General features: G+C 41.4%; 1 protein-coding gene across 4 annotated transcripts in view; it reads left to right on the top strand.

The window, feature by feature from the left end:
* The window catches only part of tns2.S (tensin 2 S homeolog), a 76,703-nt gene that overhangs the window by 19,416 nt on the left and 35,398 nt on the right, over positions 1-21,889 (top strand). For 2 of the 4 annotated variants that reach the window (XM_018250161.2, XM_041584471.1), the window contains exons 2-6: positions 12,744-12,849; positions 17,645-17,682; positions 18,557-18,595; positions 19,370-19,408; positions 20,776-20,822. In XM_018250161.2, coding sequence (XP_018105650.1) covers positions 12,744-12,849; positions 17,645-17,682; positions 18,557-18,595; positions 19,370-19,408; positions 20,776-20,822 — 269 coding nt within the window. Of the gene's footprint in view, positions 1-2,542; positions 2,822-12,743; positions 12,850-17,644; positions 17,683-18,556; positions 18,596-19,369; positions 19,409-20,775; positions 20,823-21,889 lie in introns of those variants that run through there. The other 2 variants (XM_018250162.2, XM_018250163.2) reach the window with 2 other exon arrangements.

Here is a 21,889-nt window from a genome sequence, read left to right as displayed (position 1 = left end):
CACTGAACAGCCAGAAAAAGATACAACGTTTCTAAAACTGAATTGGCTTTGCAAGAGAGCCCAGAATATGTGGTGCACTTATAGATACTTTTGTAACAATTTTAGATAAGCAAAAAAACATTTGTAACTATTTAAGATAAGCAGGTCTCTTGGGGAAACTGTGACTTGCAGCTTAAAGGGCAATTCACCTTCATTAGCAAAACTGTAATAACACATAAAAACCACAGAAATGTGTTCAAACTTTCATAACCTGCCAAATTTTGTAAAATGAACATGGTAATTAGGGGCTTGGTCACAAAATGGGTGTGGTCAAAAAATTGCCACAGCAAATCTTTTTGTTCCTCTTTCTATTTCCAAAATGTTGGGAAGTATGCTATAAGGTGGTAGGTCAAACCATACCAGTGAATTACAGGTTGTTGTAAGAGAATAGTGATAATTTTGGCCATAAAGCATGGCAGAACTGCTGCTTTGTTAGGCACATAACCACTCGCTCTCTCTCTTTCTGTCTTTCTTTGTTCAGGTTTTAATCATATAAACTGTTCGTAAATCTTTGAAGAAAAAAGTGATTTGGAACATTCCTGTGCATTTAACCAAAAATCCAGGACTTTTTTTGTAAGTCCCTTCAGCTCTCATGAACATTGTGTCCTCTGTAGGGTTAGTTAGAAGATATACAGTCAGCGACACTGTGGCAATGACTGAACTGCAACTCTCAGAACCTCCTGCCATGGGATTCTGGGAGCTGTAGTTTATTAACAGCCAGTAAGTTATGGCTGTTTTTCCTTGCACGAAAATACTGAACGATTACACACTGTGCTATTATGCCGAACAAGATCATTTTCTGTCTGAGGGAATCCACAGAGGTTGGAGGCCTGAGCCAAACACCCTCTCTGCTCTGCCCAGTTACTGATCCTGCTATTTAAAGGGATAGTTAACCTTTAAATTTGTGCTTGACCTTCATTTTTTTTATTGTATGTGGTTTTTGAATGATTTAACTTTTTGTTCAGTTACTCCCCGATTTGGAATATCAGAATGGAATCTGGTTGCCAGGGCCGAGTTTACCCTAACAACCAGGTGGTGGTTAGAAAAACAAACTGGAAAAAGAAAAGGAGAGGGCCAAATGGCAAAATAAGTAATAAAACGTAACAATAATTGTAGCCTCACAAAGCAATAGTTTTTTTTAGCTGCTGGGTCAGAGACTCCCATTTGAAAGCTGGGAAGAGAAAGAAAAAGAGAAAAAACTCAAAAACTATATAAAAAAAAATAAAAATAAAGACCAAGTGAAATTTTGCTATGAATCGTACATTCAATAAAATACATAACATAACGTATTAAACATACTAAAAGTTAACTTAAAAGTCACTGGGGCTCATTTATAAAAACTGGGCATATTTGCACCTGGGCAGTAAACCAATCAGTGATTCGCTTTTTTTAGGGCTCTTACACACGGCCGTTCCGACCTGCGCTCCCCGGCGTTCCGTTTTTTGGCGTTCAGCCGCAGGGGAGCGCAGGAATAGACGCAAGTCATTATTTGAAATGGGGCTGTACTCACTCAGGCGCGTGTAGGCGCCGAACGCAGGTTCAGACGCAACATGCTGCATTTTTCCTGCGTTCGGCGCCTACACGCGCCTGAGTGAGTACAGCCCCATTTCAAATAATGACTTGCGTCTATTCCTGCGCTCCCCTGCGGCTGAACGCCAAAAAACGGAACGCAGGGAAGCGCAGGTCGGAACGGCCGTGTGTAAGAGCCCTTAGTCAGATGCAGGTTGAACACTGAAAGCAATCAATTGATTGGTTGCCATGGGTTACTGCCAAGGAGCAAATTTGCCCAGTGTTTATAAATGAGCCCCACTATGTTTGTACCAGCTATCCCAGTAAAACATTATTTTATAGACTGTTTTATCATATTCACCAATCTGCTGGTGCTTATGTTTGTTATTATTGGGTTGCTAGGATAGATGAACCAGGCAACCAAACCGTTTACGTACAAATCAAAAAACATCAAACATCAAGGCTAATTTGCAAATTGTCTTACAATGTCATTGTCTCCATCATAATGGAAAGTTAACTGTGAGCTGATTTCTGCCTTTAATGATTCCCAGACACTCTTGTTGGATGTTGGCCTTGGATGAGGGAATCTGCAGAGTTTAGTGACAGAGAAGCTAAAATCAGAGTCTCTCTTGAGACTATAAGAAACTAGCAGTGGCAGGTTGATCTGGTATGCAAGGGTAGGAGGACAAATTAATTATTTAGAGGAGAAGCTGTGAGACCTGATTATGCAGGAGCAGCCAAGATACAAGCGTCACTGGTGTTAAACCTGTTTCTGGGGGAATAACTGCTTGATGTGTTCTTAATCCATTAATATAGGATATATATATATATATATATATATATACATACATACATACATACATACATACATACATACATACATACATACATATATATAGATAGCTATCCGTTTCAGTGTATATAAGCCTGTGTAGAATTGGCACATTGACCCACGTTAGGTGGCTGCATGGGCATGGTAGTGTAAAGGTTAAATCCAATTCTTAAAGTTAGGTGGGGAGGAAATGTGAGCTTTGTCTTTCAGGAAAGGCCAGTTCCCCCCATCATGTCCTTCCCCCCCAACCTCACATCCTCCGTCCGCCCTGAATAACCACCACTCCCAGCACAGTCCGCCTCGCTAGATGTACACACACTGCTCCTACGGAGCGCAGACTGGGGAGCTGTAGAAGTGGGGTGCCTCTCCTAAACCATGAAGCCCAGAAAGTCGCTGCAGGACATACTGAGAGGGCTGAGCAGGAGCTTCAACTGTGCCACGGTATGTGCAAACAGGGGGCACTTGTATATTTTTAGGGGTACAGTGTTTCTGTCTGTGCTTGTTCATGTCACTGTACCCTGGCAGAAAAGCAACAGTCTTGTGCTTAAAGCTTGGCACCTCACCACTGGGAATGCACTCGTACAACCCTGTGGTTGCTGCAGGGGTCTATATCCATATATTATATCTAATAACAAGCTGCCAACATGTGCACATGACAGGCTGTGTGTGCATTGGACAATAGGTGAGTAGTTGGGCACACAGAGGGAGTTATGAATGAAACTGTTCCTGGCTGGAGTGGGGTAGAATGAAGGCAATCTTAAAGCTGTCAGGAATGTTTTACTTTGCTTAAATGCAGGGCTGCTGTGTGTGTGGGTTATTGCAGTGCAGGGTGTGTGTATGAGTTTGGGTCGTGTGTGGCTTGACAGGCGTCTGTCAGTTTGTGTGGCAGGTGTAGCCCTACTGACAGCGAGCCCCTGTCCCTCTGTATCAAACTCATGTAACACATATGTGCGGCAGAAAATACACACAGGCACACTGTAAAGTGGCCAACAGGTTGTTGGAGTTTATGGATGGGCAACTTCAGGCGTTCAGATGTAGTCTACAGCTTTAGCTCTTAGGGGTCTTGTGAGTTGTAGTTGTAGTTCAAGAGCAGTCCACATATAAAGGACGAGAGCTTCCCCAAATGGTGTTAATGGCAAGAAATAACCCCTATGAACTGACTGATGTGTCTTCTGGTGGAGACCTGGACTTATCCTCCTGAATTGGGCTATTCTATTTACAGCAGGAGTGCCCATACTTTACCAATGTGAGGTCTACTTTTAGTGATGTTGTTCCATTATGATCTGCATCCATAAAAGCATTGTAAGAATTCTGTTCCATGGAGAATATTGCTTAAATATTGATTTATGAAAATGTATATATTTAACAAACAACTATTTCTTCTGTAACCTTAACATAATAAAGATCTGAAATCTCTGAATGAAACAGGAGAGTTATTTAGACAAGCTGTTTGTTGACAGTGTCTTGAGATCTACTGGTCACCAGCTAAAGGTCTACTGGTAGATCCCGCCTGCATGTAGATGTGATGGGATATGTCCTTATATTTGTGATTCTCTGACATCATAGTGTGATGAAAGTAATGATGATCTTATCTACGCTAACATTCACTAGTCAATCATCTATAAAAAAATAAAGACAAAATGCGGCTAGTTTTCATTTTGGACCCCATCACCCAGGGGTGCTTTCAGAGTACACAATGCAGCCCCACGGAGATCTGCAGGTAATATTAAAGGGATACTGTCATGGGAAAAAACTTTTTTTTTCAAAATGAATCAGTTAATAGTGCTGCTCCAGCAGAATTCTGCACTGAAATCCATTTCTCAAAAGAACAAACAGATTTTTTTATATTCAATTTTGAAATCTGACATGGGGCTAGGCATATTATCAATTTCCCAGCTGCCCCAAGTCATGTGACTTGTGCTCTGATAAACTTCAATCACTCTTTACTGCTGTACTGCAAGTTGGAGTGATATAACCCCCCTCCTTTTCCCCCCAGCAGCCAAACAAAAGAACAATGGGAAGGTAACCAGATAGCAGCTCCCTAACACAAGATAACAGCTGCCTGGTAGATCTAAGAACAACACTCAATAGTAAAAACCCATGTCCCACTGAGACACATTCAGTTACATTGAGAAGGAAAAACAGCAGCCTGCCAGAAAGCATTTCTCTCCTAAAGTGCAGGCACAAGTCACATGACCAGGGGCAGCTGGGAAATTGACAAAATGTCTAGCCCCATGTCAGATTTCAAAATTGAATATGAAAAAATCTGTTTGCTCTTTTGAGACATGGATTTCAGTGGAGAAGTCTGTTGGAGTAGCACTATTAACTGATGTGTTTTGAAAAAAACCATGTTTTCTGATGACAGGATCCCTTTAACTGTGCTGCCTTAGTCAGTATGTACAGCACCCAGTCACTCATGCAACATGCACTATTGCTATATATTTCTACTGTGCAGGGCACACCTTGACTGATGCTGCACCAACGCTCTTTAATTTTGTCCATGGTATTAAAAAAGATGGCAGACCACTGAGAGCAGCTTTCACATTAATGTGTTTAATACACATCCTCGCAGGAAAAGTGGCTCTTTTGTATTGGGAGAACTTGTTGATAAATGTTAGTTTTCCATTGGGGAGGGAGAATGTTTACCCAAGTGCTCACTATAATCCCAAAATGTGTATATAACTAATACCCTTACTTACAGGATCTGCCTGCACATCATATTTCAGAGGCTGAATGCTGTGATCATGCTGTACAGACTATCATATGACTTTACATATGGACTGTGAGGCTTTCATACTATTTTTGTTGTGTCTTGTTACCCTTTCACTATGTTCATCCCTGTCTGCTGGTTTGGATCTCTATGGGCTTCCAGTTGAGAAATAATAAGCTCAGAGATAGTTTTAGGATAAACCAGGGGTATGCTCTGGAGGCTTCTTGGAGTAGCAATCCAAGTAAAAGTACAAATGACATACAATACAAGTTGCTAAGACATGTGAGTGCAGCATTCTCGGGTATATTTATCGAAGAATGAAGTTAATAGTGAAGTTCCACCACTAGAGTGAAATTCCGCCACTCTCCATTCATTTCTATGGGATTTTTATAGGCGTATTTATCAAAGGGTGAACTTTCACTTTCACCCATTGATAAATATGCCTTTCAAAATCCCATAGAAATGAATTGAGAGCTGCAGAATTTCACTCTAGTGGCGTGAACTTCACTCTTTGATAAATTTACCCCTCTTTGTTAAATTGTTCACAATTCTTAAGGTGGCCATACACGGCCAGATTAAAGCTGCCGATATTGGTCCTTTAGAACGATTCGCCATCTTATCTGCTTCCGACGGTTTTATCCCTGATTGATAGCAGGCCAAAAACTGTCCACATATCGATCTGGCAGGTTTGATTTTTTTTTCTGCGATCGAGGACCGTGACCAAGGCCCTAGGGCAGAACTTTAGATTAACCCGATATCGCCCTGCTGTTGGTGGGCATATTGGGGAAAATCCTTTGTCATTACCACAATGTACAATATATACACATTGCACACGGCATGGCGTTCATAATAGAGGCCTCAGAGGTTTTCCTTCTCGTTGTCACTGGATGCAAACAGGAGAGAAGGACAAACAAACACACATGACTTTAAAAAGACATTCACAGCAGGAGTTAGAACCACTGGGTCCTTGAAATTCACCAATTAACATTCTAGATCTATTTTCTGTAGCCCTCTTGATTTGCCATTTTTGATGGTTCTAACTCCTGCTGTGAATTTTTTTTTAAGGGTAAGGCCACACTGGGCGTTTGTTTATTTGGCTTATGCCATCCTGATTTCCTTACTGGTTTCCTGGCACATTATCTCACTTCCATTAACTGGAATAGATGCACCTGCATCACTAAACGTGTCCTGGTCTAGTGCATGGATTCTGTTGCTGTGGGATACTAGACTGGGTTACCGCATATCCCCCTTTACTTTCATACAAAGGAAATTTTTTCCCCTCTGAGCGAGAGTTGTAAACTTTTGATCTATGAAGTCGGACCCTCCATCACTCCTGTATCCTTTAGTGTTTGCATGCAGCTTGTATGGTTCTAGAATTCTGCCTTTTATACAGCCCTGATATCTGCAGATGGTGTTCCAGTTGTCAGGCCAGATTTGGGCTTTAGACTCCCTAGAACTGTGTATGGCTCCTGCATATTTGTTATATTGGATATTATCCCCATGTGCTAAACTGCTGGACATTACTCAAAGACTGCTATGGATGCTGGTGTGATGGCTGCAGGACGGTCTCACCACGATTGGTCACAGGCTTCTCTAATTATAACATTCTTCTAAAACCTTCATTGGCTATAGAACCTCTTGGTTGTTCACCTTTGAGTTACCTTCTAATAAAGGTATGGGATCCATTATCTGGAAACCCATTATCCAGAAAGCTCCGAATTATGGAATGGCCATCTCTCATATTATGTTATCTATATTATCCATTATAATGAAATAAACCACATTTATAAAAATGATTTCCTTTTTTTCTGTAGTAATAAAACAGTAGCTTGTACTTGATCCAAACTAAGATATAATTAATCCTTGTTGGAAGCAAAAAAACAGCGTTTTGGGTTTATTTGAGTCTACATGATTTTCTAGTAGACTTGGTATGAACATCCAAGTTACGGAAAGATCCATTATCCAGAAAACCCCAGGTCCCAAGCATTCTGGATAACAGGTCCCATACCTGTATGATGTAGGGGTTGATATTAAGAGACATTTTGCACTTTTTTTTTTCATTTTTTATTATTTGTGTTTTTTGGTTTTTGAGTTATTTAGCTTTTTGTTCTGCAACTCTCCAGTGCAATTTTTGAAATCTGGTTGCCAGGGTCCAAATTACCCTAGCATCCATGCACTGATTTGAATAAGAAAGTGGAATCTGAATAGGAGAGGAACTGAGTAGAACAATTAGGAATAAAAAGTAGCAATAATAATACATTTGTAGCTTACAGAGCATTTGCTTTTTAGATGGGGCCAGTGACATTTAAAAGCTGTAAAGAGTCAGATAAGTCAAAAGCTATACAAAATAAATAAAGAAGACCACTTGAAAAGTTGCTTAGAATTGGCCATTCTACAACATACTAAACTTTTACTTAAAGACGATCCACCCCTTTAACATATTTATATCATGTGATTAGCTACAGGATAGTTTGCATAATAGTGTTCTAATGACTTAACTGGCTATAGCACTGGCCCTAGCCGTTACACCAAGAAAAAAGCTATTAGGATAGGTGCTCACACCCCTTTGAATTTTCCTAAAACATGTCAAACTGGATGGAAATGCCACAAGTAACTTTTTCAAAGCAGTGTGTGTTTTAGCTCCAGTTTCCCTTTAAGCTTTGGTTGCACGATCACGGTGGAACAAGTTAATGTCAATATGTTTGCGGCTTAGTAGGGTTGTCCAAAAAATAAATTGTGCTTGGCAGTTTTATAGCATTTCTCTGCCTGTAGCACCGCTCAAATTTTATATAAAGTCTGTTTCAAGTAACCAGATCCTGAAAAGCAAAACACTGAAAAGTTTCCTTGCATCTTTTGGAGACAAATATGATATAAATGCCATGGAGTGTGGAGGGTGAAACCGTATAGAGAGACGCACATCATACAGCACATTTCCATTATTTATCTTGGGTCCTTTGCAAACTCTTTTTGGGATTACACATGATCAGAGGCGTCGTGTGCACAACCTATTGAGAGTTTGTTTCACAATCAAATCTTGCACAATGTGGATGAAATGCTGACTGGTTACAACTTCATTTTTATGTATGTAAAAAAAAGTGGCAGTTGTGTTAAACATCGCTCCACTCACTAGAAGGGCCCTAAAGACAGTGTCACAATGGTCAGCTCAATGGCCCTGCACACTGTCACCTTTAAGGGAATTTAATTGCGTGATGTAATGCAGTGGTCAGAACTATTGCCTTGGAGTCCTGAGGTCCTTGGTACAATGGACACTATCTGAAGGGCTATATATTTTTATATATATATATATATATATATAATATATATATATATATATATATATATATATATATATATATATATATATATATATATATATATATATATAGGCACTTGAGGGCCCATGCCCAGGGTGATAGCTTTAGGGGAGGGACCCTCAGATGCTTATTTCATTAATTTTTTTTTAAAAAGAAAAATTAAAAAAAATCTTCCAAGCTGCCTCCAGAGACAACCTGGATAAATCTGGCAGCAGAGCCGAGGGGGGTGAGAGGTCAGCAGGCACTTTGTGGCAGAAGTGACATCATACATAGAGAAAGTGACATCATGAGCAATCATGCACTGCCATCACCTCCACATGCTTGGGGTCGGGGTGCAGTTAGTTTTGGTGCCTAGGGTGGCATAGCACCTAAATACAGCACTGATTATCTGCAGAGAGTTTGTATTTTATCCCCTTATCTAAGTGGGTTTTCTGTGGGTTCTCCCAATGGTGTACCTACAGTAATACCAACCAGGCCCACCACATAAAAATTTCAGAGGGTCTTGCAGGGTCGGACCGCAGCCTTGGGAGCCCACCTGACAGTCCCTTGGGGCCCACTCACGTCCTCCAATTACTGGGCTGGCGCATACATGTTGCACCGTGCAGATGTGTGAGTGCTGCATCAAAGGTTCAGCTCTTTATGGGGAGCAGGTCTGGGCCGGCGGGGGCCATGAGGGCCAAGGTCAGTCCGACCCTCACCCCCCTTGCCTAAGTCAGTTGCCCACCCACTGCTTGCTTACTTCTACAGACTAACTTTAGTCCCCTGGACCCCTCACGACCACAGGGTCTGCTGAAAGGTAGTTAAAGAGATACTGACACCAGAAATTGAACCTTTTTTATATCTACCATAACATTGACTTTGCATGCTTCTTATAATTTTACCATAAAGTATTTGTCCAATGCTTTTACATTACCTATCTGACTCCCTGTGATTGCCTATGAGGGGGCTGCCATATTTGTGCAGCAGGAGTATGTTAGCATTAGAAACTTTAACTCACAGGCTGAGATGGGACAGTCAAGTTGCCAAAAAGGTTTATGAACTTCAACCAACAATCACTTACAAAAACAAACCTTTTCAGCAAAAAACAGTCAGCATGACCTATAGGTAACTTTTAATGTACATTCATATTTTAAAAATTAGTTCTTTAGTGTCAGTATCACTTTAACACTACTGGGTCCGGTTTCCAGACACACAATGCCCATCAAGTTCAACCCCTCCAAATAAAAACCCAGCATCCATACACACACCCTTCCATACCTTCACATAAATTCTATATACCCATACCTATACTAACTATAGAGTTTAGTATCACAATAGCCTTTGATATTATGTCTGTCCAAAAAATCATCCAAGCCACTCTTAAAGGCATTAACTGAATCAGCCATCACAACATCACCCGGCAGTGCATTCCACAACCTCACTATCCTGACTTTGAAGAACAACCAATGTAGGGGCAAATTCACTAAGCGCCGAAGCGCCTAACGCTAGCGTCAATTCGCTAGCGTTGGGCATTTTCGTTACTTCGCAAATTCACTAACGAACGCTGGCGTAAATTCGCTAGTGTTACTTCGCACCCTTACGCCTGGCGAATTTGCGCAACGGACGTTACTACGCAAATTCACTAACGCGCGCATTGTACTGAACGCTACCTTTTACGCTAGACTTCCTTCGCCACCTCAGACCAAGCGAAGCACAATAGAGTAGATAGGGATTGCTTGAAAAAAAGTTCAAATTTTTTCTAAGTCCCAAAAAACGCTGGCGTTTTTTTCGATATTATGGGTGATAGGCTGAAAAAGAACGAAAATTGTTTTGGGGCTCCCCTCCTTCCCCCCTACATTTCCTAACTCATGGCAACTTACCGTATATACTCGAGTATAAGCCGACCCGAGTATAAGCCGAGGTACCTAATTTTACCTACGAAAACTGGGAAAACTTATTGACTCTAGTATAAGCCTAGACACAACTATAGCCCTGTCTCCCAGCAGCGCACATTCTGCCAAAGCGACCCCCCCAGCGATCAACCGGACTTCTTTGCAAAGTTGATGGTGACAGAGAATTGCCAAACGGATTACTGTGTGCATTGTCCCACTACCATGTGCAGAGGGCGCTGTGTGATATTGCCATCACTGTTAATCTTTCGTATAACCAACAGAGGGCGCTGTGTGATATTGCAGTCACTGTTATTCTTCCATATAACCAACAGAGGGCACTGTGTGATATTGCAGTCACTGTTATTCTTTCATATAACCAACAGAGGGTGCTGTGTGATATTGCAGTCACTGTTATTCTTTCATATAACCAACAGAGGGCGCACTGTTATTCTTTAATATAACCAACAGAGGGCGCTGTGTGATATTGCAGTCACTGTTAATATTTCATATAACCAACAGAGGGCGCACTGTTATTCTTTCATACAACCAACAGATGGCGCTGTGTGATATTGCAGTCACTGTTATTCTTTCATATAACCAACAGAGGGCGCACTGTTATTCTTTCATATAACCAACAGAGGGCATTGTGGGATATTGCAGTCTCTCCCCAAGTGTACTGTTGGTATAGGAATGATTAAAAGGGACTGCAATCTCAACTACTCCGGTCGGCTGCCGCTGACCCGAGTATAAGCCGAGGTAGACTTTTTCAGCACATTTTGGATGCTGAAAAACTCGGCTTATACTCGGGTATATACGGTAACTATACAGTGGGCACATGTGTAGGGCAAAATAAAAAATTTTATTTGATGTTTGAAGGTTTCCCAGGCATTTGTAGTGATTGTACATATTTCTCCATTGAAATTTGAATTTGGCGCCGTATGCAAATTAACCATCGCTAGCGTAACTTCGCTTCGCTTAGCGAATCAACGCTAGCGCAACTTCACAACCTTACGCTACCCCTGTGCGCAACTTTGGATTTTATTGAATTTGCGGAGCGCTGGCGAAACTACGCCTGGCGAAGTGCGGCGAAGTTAAGCCAGGCGCAACTACGAATCTTAGTGAATTTGCCCCGTAGTGTGGATTCGCACACCCTCCTTTACGATAGATTTGCCTGGTGCACGTGGGTGGATGCTCGGCAACCTCCCAATGCAGCAGTGTAGAAAAACCTTTACGGCACTCAGGTCTGCGTGAAAATTTCAATGATTTATTGAAGCGGCAGTGCCGGGATTGTAGTGCTAATTGCAATGCTCCCCTCCAGACTTCCATTCCCACAATACCTTGCATGTTCTGTTAGAAGAGGAACAACAACAACAATAAGCATGCAAGTAATTGTGGGAATTGGAGTCTTGGCGGAACCGTTCAGTGTAAAAATAAAAACTTAGTTAGCCAAAAATGTAATCTATAAAGGCTGGAGTGACTGGATGTCTAATAGGACAAAACACTACTTAATGCTTTTCAGCTCTCTAACTCTGAGTTAGTCAGTGACTTAAAGGGGGGCCACATGGGACATAAACTGTTCAGTGAGTTTGTAATTGATCCTCAGCATTCAGCTCAGATTCAAAAGCAACAGTTATGTCCCATGTGCACCATCAAGTCTCTGATTGGTTACTGCCTGGTAACCAATCAGTGGAAACCAAGAGAGCTGAAAAGCAGGAAGTAGTGTTCTGGCTATTATGTTACACATCCAGTCACTCCAGACTTTATACATGACATTTTTCACTAACTAACTTTATAAGCTACATTTTTATTTTGCACAGCCTATCTATTTACCCAGTTTTTATTTTTATACTGAACAATTCCTTAAAGGCAAAAGCAAAACATGGTTATAATTTTAAATTGTAGGAATGTATGGGACCTTTTGGTATGTGAAGCTATTTAACAATTTTAGGGAGTGACATTTACTGAATATAGTTCAAAGTTATTGGATGGCTTCCCAGTTGCAATGGAACAAATAGAACATAGTGACTGAGTGGTTCCAATGGAGCAGGTCAAGTGAGTGAGTGTCCCTCTTAGCAGTATCTGGTGCATTATTGAGGCAGGGGTTTCTCACCAACACAACCTCATAGCAAATCTATTGCATTAAACCCCTTTGTAACCAATAAATGGCAACGTATATGTGTCCAGTCTTTCCTTCTCTGGTACATATTGATATATATTAAGGATCAACAACCGAGGAATAACTCCTGAATTTATTTGGGCCCCATTCTCCCACAAGTCAGGAAGTGAACTCCGTTCCACATACAGTTTCTTATGAGGGAACTCCTTTTCCATTACACGTGTTTGTGTGTTTGCCTTCGTTCCTTGAGAGTCGCACACTTGCTCTTTCATGACCTGAGCAGAAACATCACTTTATGTTGTTCTCTCTCTTCTGTTGGTGAGTGTTAACCTTTGGGATTTTTCCATTGCAGGCCACTGGGGTGGAGCGTCATGTGTTTCAGGAGAAAACGCTGAAGAAAAAGAGGCTTTGTGCTGCCTGCAGTGAGCCTGTTGTATCTCAGGGAAGTGTTTGTAGAGGTGAGTGCAGGGGCGGGGACCTCATTGCCTTCTTCATTGCCTTGTGTCTTCTTCTCTTAATGATATTGTGTAAGCACCCTATTGGTTCTGTGACCTCTAAGCCAGGGGTCGTCGGCTGAGGCCTTTCACATGCCGCCCCACAATCACACCTGATGTGCTCTTATTGCACTAGAAGAGCTGAAATTCTGATTTTTGACTCTCCAAGTTACCAGGAGCAGCTTCTTAGAGGCAGAAACATCCCTGCCATTAACAATGATCTGGGCAGTACCCATGTGTCAGTGCTAAACTATGGACTTAAAGGACAACTATACACCCAAAATAAATACTTAAGCAACAAAATATATATTTGAGTAAATATAACCCTTTTACATCTTTTTGTTTTTACAATAAAAAGCCTTTATTCAGTATTTTATGCATTTTTATTGAAAGAATATCTGTATCTGTTCTAGTTTTTTGCTACCCTGTCATGTATTCATACATGCAGAACTAGTATGTATGTTTGTACCTTTTGACAAACACAATGGGACGGACTTACTTACATAGGTACTAAGCCAGGGTCAGACTGGGGGGCCGGAGGGCCCCCCTGGCTGCTGCTCCCTGCCGCATTGTGTTCTACGGGCCTTGGTCCTGTCATGTCAAGTGGAGGTACAGGGTACTGGCCCAGTCTGACCCTACTTGCAGACGCAGCACACACCACAAAAGCCAGCCAGTTGTCATGTCCGGGTGACTAGGTCCCCTCCACTATCGCAGCGGCTGGCTCTGGCACAGTATGTACTGCGCCACCAATGTAATTAGAGAGCCTAGGGCCCACCAATGCTGGGGCCCACCAGGATCTTACCCGGTGCCCCGGCAGGCCAGTCCGACCCTGTGTTAATCTTCGTCAGTGCAGTAGCCAGTAGTTTTCAATCATTAATTAGTTTTTCTCAGATTACTACACGTTGTATCATTTTGGCAATCATCTGTTTGGTTGCTTTAGATATCTGCAGTAGGACAGTTCAATAGGTGATCCCTGCTGTGCCTTGCTTGCCGCCCTCCCAATGGATTGTTTTAAACTGAGCAAGCTTTTGGCTCTCTTCCCTTGTTGATACTGCAAGATTATTGGATCTATTTTACACATCTGAAATTAATCATGCTACAAACACATTTTAAGTAATTTTTGGTTGGCATTAAACTGTAAGGAGATAACATGATAATCATCCTGTGCTGCCCTCCTGACCTTCATGTGCACCAGGACCCTGCTCTCCACCCGTGCTACATTGTTGTATGTTGTTGTCTTGTTTAGATCTTTTCCTTGAATCCATCTGTTCCTTGAACTGTTCCCTGTGCCAGTGATTAGTGAGTGGCTACTGAGTGGCTACTGAGCAGACTCTGCCCAGCTTGTGACTGCCCCCCTAATAAGCACGGCTAGAAGAAAGGTTGACAAAACTTTAATGCTCCAACTACAAGAATTTTATTTCTAAATAACCGACACATCGGTCTCATTAAGAAATCATGTCAGGAGACTGGCAGGTCGAGGCACTGGGTTAAATCTTATTTAAAGCATAAAAAACTGAACGAAGCAGACCAAGAAAGATACCACAACAAACCCAAAGCTGTTATTGGCTGGCCTCAACTTTGATTCATGTAGGTAAACTACAACCTTTGCATTTAGCACTGCCAAGCCAATCTCCCCACTTCACCCTGGTGGCCTATGAAAATATATATGAGCTGTGTTTGTTTGAATGGAGAGCTGACTGAATTGTATGTGTGCCAAATTGGGGCAGTGCTAAATATATAGGTAAAGTAAATAGATAAAGTAAACCTCCTTGTAGCATCAAATGTATGCAGGAAATCCCTTTGCAGAAATGTAGCAAAATATAAAATTTCTGCCTCTGATCTGAGTGCTGCTGAATTGTTTCCATTATGCTGAACCAGCAGATCAGTTACCCACAGCAACCTATCAGACTAACCTCTGATTTCACTTTCTCACACTAGTGTAATTTACCACCAATATTAGTAACATAGCCCCCTAAAGAAACTCAGGGTAGAACTGCCATGATTTAAAAGCTGCTTCTTTGGTCCATCCAGACCAAGTCACAGATTATTTATTTACTCATGTATGGGTACATAGGCTGCCAAACCCCTATTTGGCCAAAAATAGTCCTATCACCATTGGTCCAAATGAGCTAGGTATAGGGCAAGAGAGACAGATTTCAGTTTTTAGTTTTTTGAGGGGCACCATGGTGGAAGTAATCACATCTGCTGGAAAAAGTAAATTCCCTGAAATAACATAGAATATATTACAATATATATATAAACAAAATAAAAGCTAGTGGGACCTATATAGAAAGCTATAAAGTTTCGGAAATACCATAAGCTAAAGGTTTGGTCTCATAGAGGAACACACTCAGAGATAGCAGAAACAGCTGATTTCCAAAAATAAGAAAATTAGTGAGCCTGTCATGTCCCAATCTGCAACATACCTACAGACCTTTATTAGATCAGGAATACGTAAAAAGGAAACATTGCATCACTATCCTACACATGTGCTGGTTTCACAGGGATGGAGCAGGAAGCATTGTGTGTATGAACAGCTCTATTTTGGTCCAAGTAAATAAAAAAAGAAAAAGCAAACGTCACCTTTCCTTTTCTTCCCATATCCTTGCAGAAAGAGTGTTCATGTTGAACATACAGTTTTATAGACCGTGGTGTAAAAATGTGGCAGACTACTGTGTATGCAAGAGGTACTAATCACTGGACTGCTGTCCCCTAGGAGTGCTATTAATCTACTGAGTTATGAGGCTTGATCCGGTAGCTTTATAAATTAACTTTACGGTCAAGAGTGTGTTCCAGAGCCTCCAGTGGTAGGGCAACCTACAACCTGCCTTTGTCATCAGCTTGGCCAGTAAAAATTCAGTTTGGAAGAAAGCTTAAAAGGCCAGCATTTTTCTCCAGAAAAGATGGAAAAAGTGGGCATACTATGGAAAGCGTATGCACCTATTCTCTATAGAAATGAATCACTTAGATGAGATGGCTGCACCCTGTCTCGATATGTAGGTCAAGTAGGTGGTCACAGGTCAAGTAGGTGGCTTAAGCCAGCTGACTATAAATGAGATGCCCCTCTGGTCTTATATAATTCTCCAGCATTGTTTATGTCTCTGTGGTTCATGGACTTTTTAGTTTAAGCTACACCTGGAGAGCAGACCTTTTTTCAGGATGCCACTTGATAATAAGGTTACAAACCTTGGGAAGAGTTGATGTAGCTACCATTCATCAATAGTTTATCGATAGTTTCAAGAATATCTAGGGGGGGAACACACATTAAATCATGTCTAATCTAAATGATCTTCTAGCTAAGCTTTAAGGGATATCTGGGGGCAAATAGGCATTATCCCCAAATCTCATGGTAAGTGTACTTCAGACTGAGCCTCCCTCGCTCTGCTTCACACCAGCCTCAGATTGTGAACTGCTGCATATACTGTTAGCACCTGATACTTTACAATATAAAGACTGGCTTGTTATAATTGTTATGTGACCAACCCTCAGGGCATTTAGCCTTTGCGTTCCTCTATGGATTTACTTTACTAAACTCTAGAGATCTGCATCTGCCTAAGCTCCAGGAGCTGAATCATGAGAGTATCCTGGGCATGTCACTTCCTGCCATTCAAACCTTGGAATCTAGAGGAGCAATTTAGTTGAATCAGTTGCTGACTGTAGGAAGCAGGAGAACACTCTGCAGGGATGGAAAACATATTACAGCTTCTGTGGTCAGTGACATCGCTGAGGCTTTTGAAGGAGATGGAAAAAAATGTATTCCACTAACAGCAGTGCATGAATGCTCACATTGATATCAGCCGGAGGTTGGGAATACAGGAGTGAAACTTCTATTTACGTGCATATGTATTAATATGTGTTTTACTCACTACTGGGGTTGTCTCACACCAATTCAGTCTTTGGACTTTATATATTAAACATAAGGGATGAGTCACAAGGAAAAAGCACAGAAGGATGAGGAGAAGTGTCCTGTAGAACTTGCGGCATTGCATTGCATCATTTTTACTCCAGTGCCATTAATGACCTCCATGTTAAACCCCCTTGCAGGGTCACCATCAGAAACCCATTTTTATTGGGTAAATAAATGAATCCCCTGTGCTCTAATAAACTGTGCTTTTAATGGGACCTAATCCCTAGGTTTATAACAATACCCCTGATGGCATGAAATGGCATGAAATCCCTTTAGCCAGTTAATTCAGGACAGTTTTAACAGATTAGCCTGACATCCAATCTGGTTGCAGCTGCTCTGCCCAAAAAATGCATCTGCTGGGGCAATGATGCGCTGGGAAATAAGGATGTGAGATGAGCCTATCTGAACCTCCCACAGATTCTCACTTACTCACAATAGTATTTTGCTATTCCATTTAAATTACTTTTGCAGCAAGTAGAGATAAGGGAAGGGCACAATGTCTTGATGTCTTTGTTTGACACCTTTAGGGCAGAGACACACGTGGAGATTTAGTCGCCCGGCGACAAATCGCCTCTTCTTCGGGCAACTAATCTCCCCGAACTGCCTTCCCGCCGACTAGAATCTAAATCGACGGCGGGATGGCATTCGGAGCGCTTTGTTTTCCGGAGAAACTTCATGCAAGTTCGGAAAACAAAACACTCCGGGTGCCATCCCGCCAGTGATTTAGATTCTAGTCGTCGGGAAGGCAGACTAATCTCCCTGAATCTCCTCGTGTGATTCTGCCCTTATGTTAATCTATTCTCAGACAGTGTGTGTGGTGCTATGTTTTATGTGTTCCTTATGTTTTTTCAGTGTGCAAGATAACAAGTCACAAAAAATGTGAAGGCAAGGTAATCACAATATGATTCTTCTCCCTCAGTCGCTATTTCTCCCTGTTCGTACCATAGATTACGAATATCCATGTTGTGAGCAGATTTCTAGACCTGATGAAAGCCAATGAGCTAATGGCACTGCAACTTATACCAAACCTTGGGGGAATCTCACACGTTGAATCATTCACTCAGACCCCTCTCTTGTACTTCTAAGATACACTGGGTTTGCTCTCTCTAGCTTCAGCTATTATATGAATGCTACAGCAAGCGCTGGAGGGCCGCAAGCTGGACAACCCGGCCCTTCAGTGATAGTTATAGCAAAGTCTGTGTTCAGTGATGTGGCGGAGAAGCAGTAAGTTTGTATTTTTTCCACTCATACAGAGCTGCAGCCAAGACAAGGTGCTTGTAGTACCATACATGGAGGGAGTGGGTGTGAATGGGCCTTTTGTCCCAGCCCTGGGTGGGCAGCTCCCCATCTATATATAAAGTAGCAACCTGTGTAGTCTGAATGTGCCTATGAATTAAGCTGACTGTTTATCTTTCACATTAACTTTAGTCCATGGCTTACTGAGGGGTAGGCTACTGCACTACAGTACATTTATATGAACGCTAACTCATCTCTATCAGCACTTTATACATGGAAAATATTTCACTGCACGCATTGCCACCATTAAACTTCCTTTTATTCGCCCTTTCCCTTTACTGTACCAAGAACAGTATTTTCCCGTCCCATCATTATCTCCATCTGATAATACAGTGCTAGGCTCATTTGTAAGAATAAGGGGGTTACATTCATTATAGGCCAATTCACAGTTTAAGCCTTAAGTAATTGTTAGGAGGAATGTCTTACTGCACCCCATTTTATGATTCTGGTGTCCTTTCCTTGTTTTAGGTGACTCCTGGCTGCTCCACCCCCCCTCCAGCTGATATGGTAAGTTCTTTTGCACATAGCTGGATGGATGGATGGATGGATTGGATGCCAGGAATGGGTGTATATCATGGGCAACCCTTACATGTTATGGAAATAGGGGGAATAGGCAGAATGGGGTTTCCCTTGTGTTTGGCAGGTCATGCCCAGTGTTGTTAATTTGATTCTGTTTTTGTTTTTCACTTATTGTGTTTTCTGAATTCATCTTGCGGATGCCTTTCCAAGCAAAATGGCAGATTTCCAGCCAATGCTGTTGTATCTCAGCGCTAGGTTTTTCCTGGATGTATTACGCGAGGCTTGCTTAGAACTCAAATTACTGACACACAGCATTTTTTAACCAAACAGAAAAAGGGGACACTAACATGGAGTAGTAAATACCAATACTGGTGGCAATGGGGCCCATCTAGACAGCTGAACGTCACCCAGCATCTTTTAGAAGCCAATAAGTCTCCAAGGAACCTACATGTACTGTATGGGTGCATTTAGCTGGAGTCAGTCTGTCTTATCATTCAGTTTTATTGCTGTGATTCAGAGGTCGTGTACCTCACTTAAGTCATAAAGACCATTTCTATTAGATAATGACAATTCTCTTGGTTCTGGGAAAAAGCAGGCTAGGTCAAAAGGGACTGCCCTTCAGTATTTCTGTCAGTTTGTGCATGGCCTGTTTGCTTCCATGGAATGCTTGGTATTAAAATAATAAATTGACTGGGGAATGACTGAGGTATTTGCAATGTCCTTGGCCTGCTGAGATCACTAACATGTTCCTCTCGTGTACAGAGGAGAAGGACGGCCCCGGGACCCAGCATCCAGCACATGGTGAGCAGCATTTCATACTTGCAGATGATGGGTTAATGGAGCAGAGAGGAAGGGGGGAGAGGCTAAATGGAAATTAACAGGACGTGGCTGCATTTCTGCGTGAAGTTTTTCTTGGCTAAAGGGTGGGAGAGAGTGACAGGGTCCCAGAAACAGGGGAGACAGAATCAATAAAAAGAAAGGGAAACTGTCGGAGCACCATAAAACTATAAGGGGTCGCCTTCCTCTAAATACATAAACTCATACACACACCATGCACTTCAGAGTCGCTGACTGGTCTTCCACTGAGGAACATCACAGAGATATTACATAGAAGCCTTTTACAGTTGTTTTTGTCTAAGGAAAGAATCCTTCTTCTCCTGCCAACCCTGTTACACTGTTTGGCCTTTAGCAGTTTCCAGCCTAACCCTGGCTCTTACTAAATAGCTCTATAGTATCTATTCAACTAATCCAGTAACTTACTGTATGGTCCTGGTGTGATAAAACATATTTATCTGGTACAGTTTGTCACACGTTTAATTCTCCATATACAGTATTTGAAAACAGATAGAAGGGATGGTTTTTGCATTGAGGGAACGTTGTCACAAGCAGCACTTTTAAAAGCCAAACTCCTGAGTAGTGATGGGCAGAAACATTTGTGAATTTCCCGCAAAAGTCGCGAAATGGCAAAAATTTAGCAAAACGCATTGACATCAATGGGCGTCAAAATTATTTTAAAACCGTCAATTTAGACGCCCGCAACAATTGTTATACGCGCACCTATTTTGACCAAATGCATTAAAGTCAATGGGCGTCCGAATAATTTTGACGCGCGCCCACATTTTATCGACGTGGAAGATTTTTCGCCAACGAATTTTCGAGCACTTTCAAAAACCTAAATTTGCTGCAAATTAGCGCCTGCTGAATTTATTCGCCCATCACTAACACTGAGTTTAATGAGAAATGTAGTTCTTAGTTCAGAGAGTGCAATTGCTCTTTCTGAACTAGAAATACATGACCCTGCTCTGAGCACTAGAGATACAGTTAAACAGGTACAGGTATGGAACCTGTTATCCAGAATTCTTGGGACCTGGAGTTTTCCGTTTAAGGGGTCTTTCTGTAAGTTGGATCACCATACTTTAATGCTATAAAAAAAAAAAACATGTAAACTTGAAATCAAGCCAATAGGATTGTTTGCCTCCAGTAAGGATTAATTATATCTTAGCCTGGATAAAGGCCATACACTGTCTCCTTATAACAGAAAAAAGGAAATCAGGTATTTATGGGTAATATATAACTGCAGTTATGGAAGCGTAGAGTGAGCCGTGCAGCTATAAAAAGGGGAAGAAATAATAATGCTCAATATAACTTTTCATTCAATTTTTTTTTAGGGTTCTACAAAATCTGTGAACATCAAACAGCGAAGCTCTCTGCCAAGGTGAGGAAAGATTGTGATGGCGCTGGTATGTTTCCTGCAGAACAGCTGTGCCCTGACACACTTTATCTAATAGATTAGCTGTGTTTCCGTACGGCATGGCACTTACTGAAGGCTTTCATAAGCTCCGGCTAAACAAAGTTGCTATGAGATCTAAAATTCGCTTGGGTTAGCTAATAACAGAAGAAGCAATAATACCGATGCAGGAAATTACACTTTATTTTATCATCAGCCTAAAATGTGCTTCTCTGTGTGTTTTTACTCAAAATTAAATGTGCATGCTATCATATTTTGTTCATGGCTTACATGGAACATTGAACAATTGAAATTCTGTGCCTTGGGATAAAATATCTTGCAGTGATTTTGGGGGCTTTCTCAGTTAGCAATGAGTGTGGGAGACTGGGGATATTAATCTTGTTGCAGGGACTGGTACAGAAGGGCAGATGTGGGACGGTTGCTCAAGTATAACTCTGGGAAGGTGGGGGTGAGGGTCTACTTGCCCTATCATTTTTCTATAATTTTTAGATGAACTTTATTCCTCTTGCTTCGAGATGATACAGGTATGGGCAAAACCTAAAAAAATAGAGCTGGCACATTCCGTCACCCCAAAAAAAATAACTAAATTAAGTGAAGTCCAGCAGTCTCAAAATAGTTGTAAAGTAGTACAAAAAGCTTTATTTACATCTTGTATAAAAAATAAAAGCCTGACGCGTTTCGTGTCCCTACAGGACACTTAATCATAGGCTACCTGATGATTGATACATACAAAATATTTAAAGGAGAAAGAGCTGATACAGGTATGGGACCTGTTATCCAGAATGCTCGAGACCAGAGGTTTTCCGGATAATGGATATTTTTGTAATTTTGATCTTCATACCTTAAGTCTACTATAATCATGTAAACATTAAATAAACCCAATAGGCTGGTTTTGCTTCCAATAAGGATTCATTATATCTTAGTTGGGATCAAGTACAAGCTACTGTTTTATTATTACAGAGAAAAAGAAAATCTATTTTCAAAATTTGGATTATTTGGTCAAAATGGAATCTATGGAAGATGGCCTTTCTGTA

The sequence above is a fragment of the Xenopus laevis genome, chromosome 2S (assembly GCF_017654675.1).
Source record: "Xenopus laevis strain J_2021 chromosome 2S, Xenopus_laevis_v10.1, whole genome shotgun sequence".
NCBI lineage: Eukaryota > Metazoa > Chordata > Amphibia > Anura > Pipidae > Xenopus > Xenopus laevis.
Note: the sequence above shows the minus strand (reverse complement) of the source record. Positions and strands in the feature narration are given on the sequence as shown.